Source organism: Melanotaenia boesemani, chromosome 2 (genome assembly GCF_017639745.1).
Source record: "Melanotaenia boesemani isolate fMelBoe1 chromosome 2, fMelBoe1.pri, whole genome shotgun sequence".
Taxonomy (NCBI): domain Eukaryota; kingdom Metazoa; phylum Chordata; class Actinopteri; order Atheriniformes; family Melanotaeniidae; genus Melanotaenia; species Melanotaenia boesemani.
Genome location: NC_055683.1, coordinates 23,225,898 through 23,226,779, shown reverse-complemented (window position 1 = coordinate 23,226,779; position 882 = coordinate 23,225,898). Strand labels below are relative to the sequence as shown.

Sequence of the window (882 nt, the reverse complement as noted above, 5' to 3'; positions counted from 1 at the left end):
CACCTGGATCACCAAAGTCAACGTCTCAGAGATGAAGATGCTTAGGTCTATAGCTTTTTTTTATTGTCAGCATGAACCTGGTAAACCTGATTTCCGGTGTGTTTGGTTGTACAGTGACACGCTTGCCCAGCCTCCTGTGCATTGTAAATGAGCTGCCCTGTGGGTTATTAGCTATGACAGCTGTGCAACACAAAGAAAGATCATAGAGTCCAAGCACTATACCCCGCACTCACAGCTGTGACTCTGGGTTTGGTAATATACATATATTTATAATTCAGCTGCAAGTGTCGAAATGTTTTAGATTAAACGGGCTTTGTTTTGTTTAGATATTTAATATTTTCTCTACAAACGCGGAACAGTTCTAACTGGGAATTCTAACGCTGCTCGCAGTTTTTAGTCATTTATTCAATCTCCTCCGTTGGCCAGAATTGATGAGGGTGGGGTCTCACTTAAGTACCGTAGACATAGCTTTCATTGGTAATAGCTGTTAACAGCGACGCAGCCTGTGGTGGAATAGATAAAAGTGCTTTGACAAAAAAAGCAAATAGATCAAGTAGTGAGAAGGTTTGAAATGTTTTGACACAGCTGTCATGCTCTCTGGTGTGCGCTTGCATGAGGAGTTGACACAACTGGTGTCCTCTCATATTCACAGCAGCAGCCAGTAGGGTTTGGGCATCAGGTGAGCGTTTCAAACACTCTCCCCACTTCTCAATTTTTTTTTCTTTAGGACTGTACACTATACTTTTACATCAGTGGCAGAGGGAGAGAGGACGCACCAGAACAACTATGACCAGAAGATCCGCGCCCTGACGCGCACTGGTGTGTGCATGTTGGACCGGGGAGTGTGTGGACTAGTATGAAGCGCCATGGCTTGGTGTGACC

General features: G+C 44.6%; 1 protein-coding gene across 1 annotated transcript in view; it reads left to right on the top strand.

Annotated features, from left to right (window-relative positions):
* The first annotated feature begins 599 nt into the window (after positions 1 to 599).
* LOC121632438 (voltage-dependent calcium channel gamma-4 subunit-like) overlaps positions 600 to 882 on the top strand; it is a 24,636-nt gene continuing 24,353 nt past the window's right edge. Inside the window, exon 1 of the mRNA XM_041973969.1 lies at positions 600 to 882. This exon is cut by the window's right edge and continues 207 nt beyond it. Coding sequence (XP_041829903.1) covers positions 867 to 882 — 16 coding nt within the window. The 5' untranslated portion in view covers positions 600 to 866.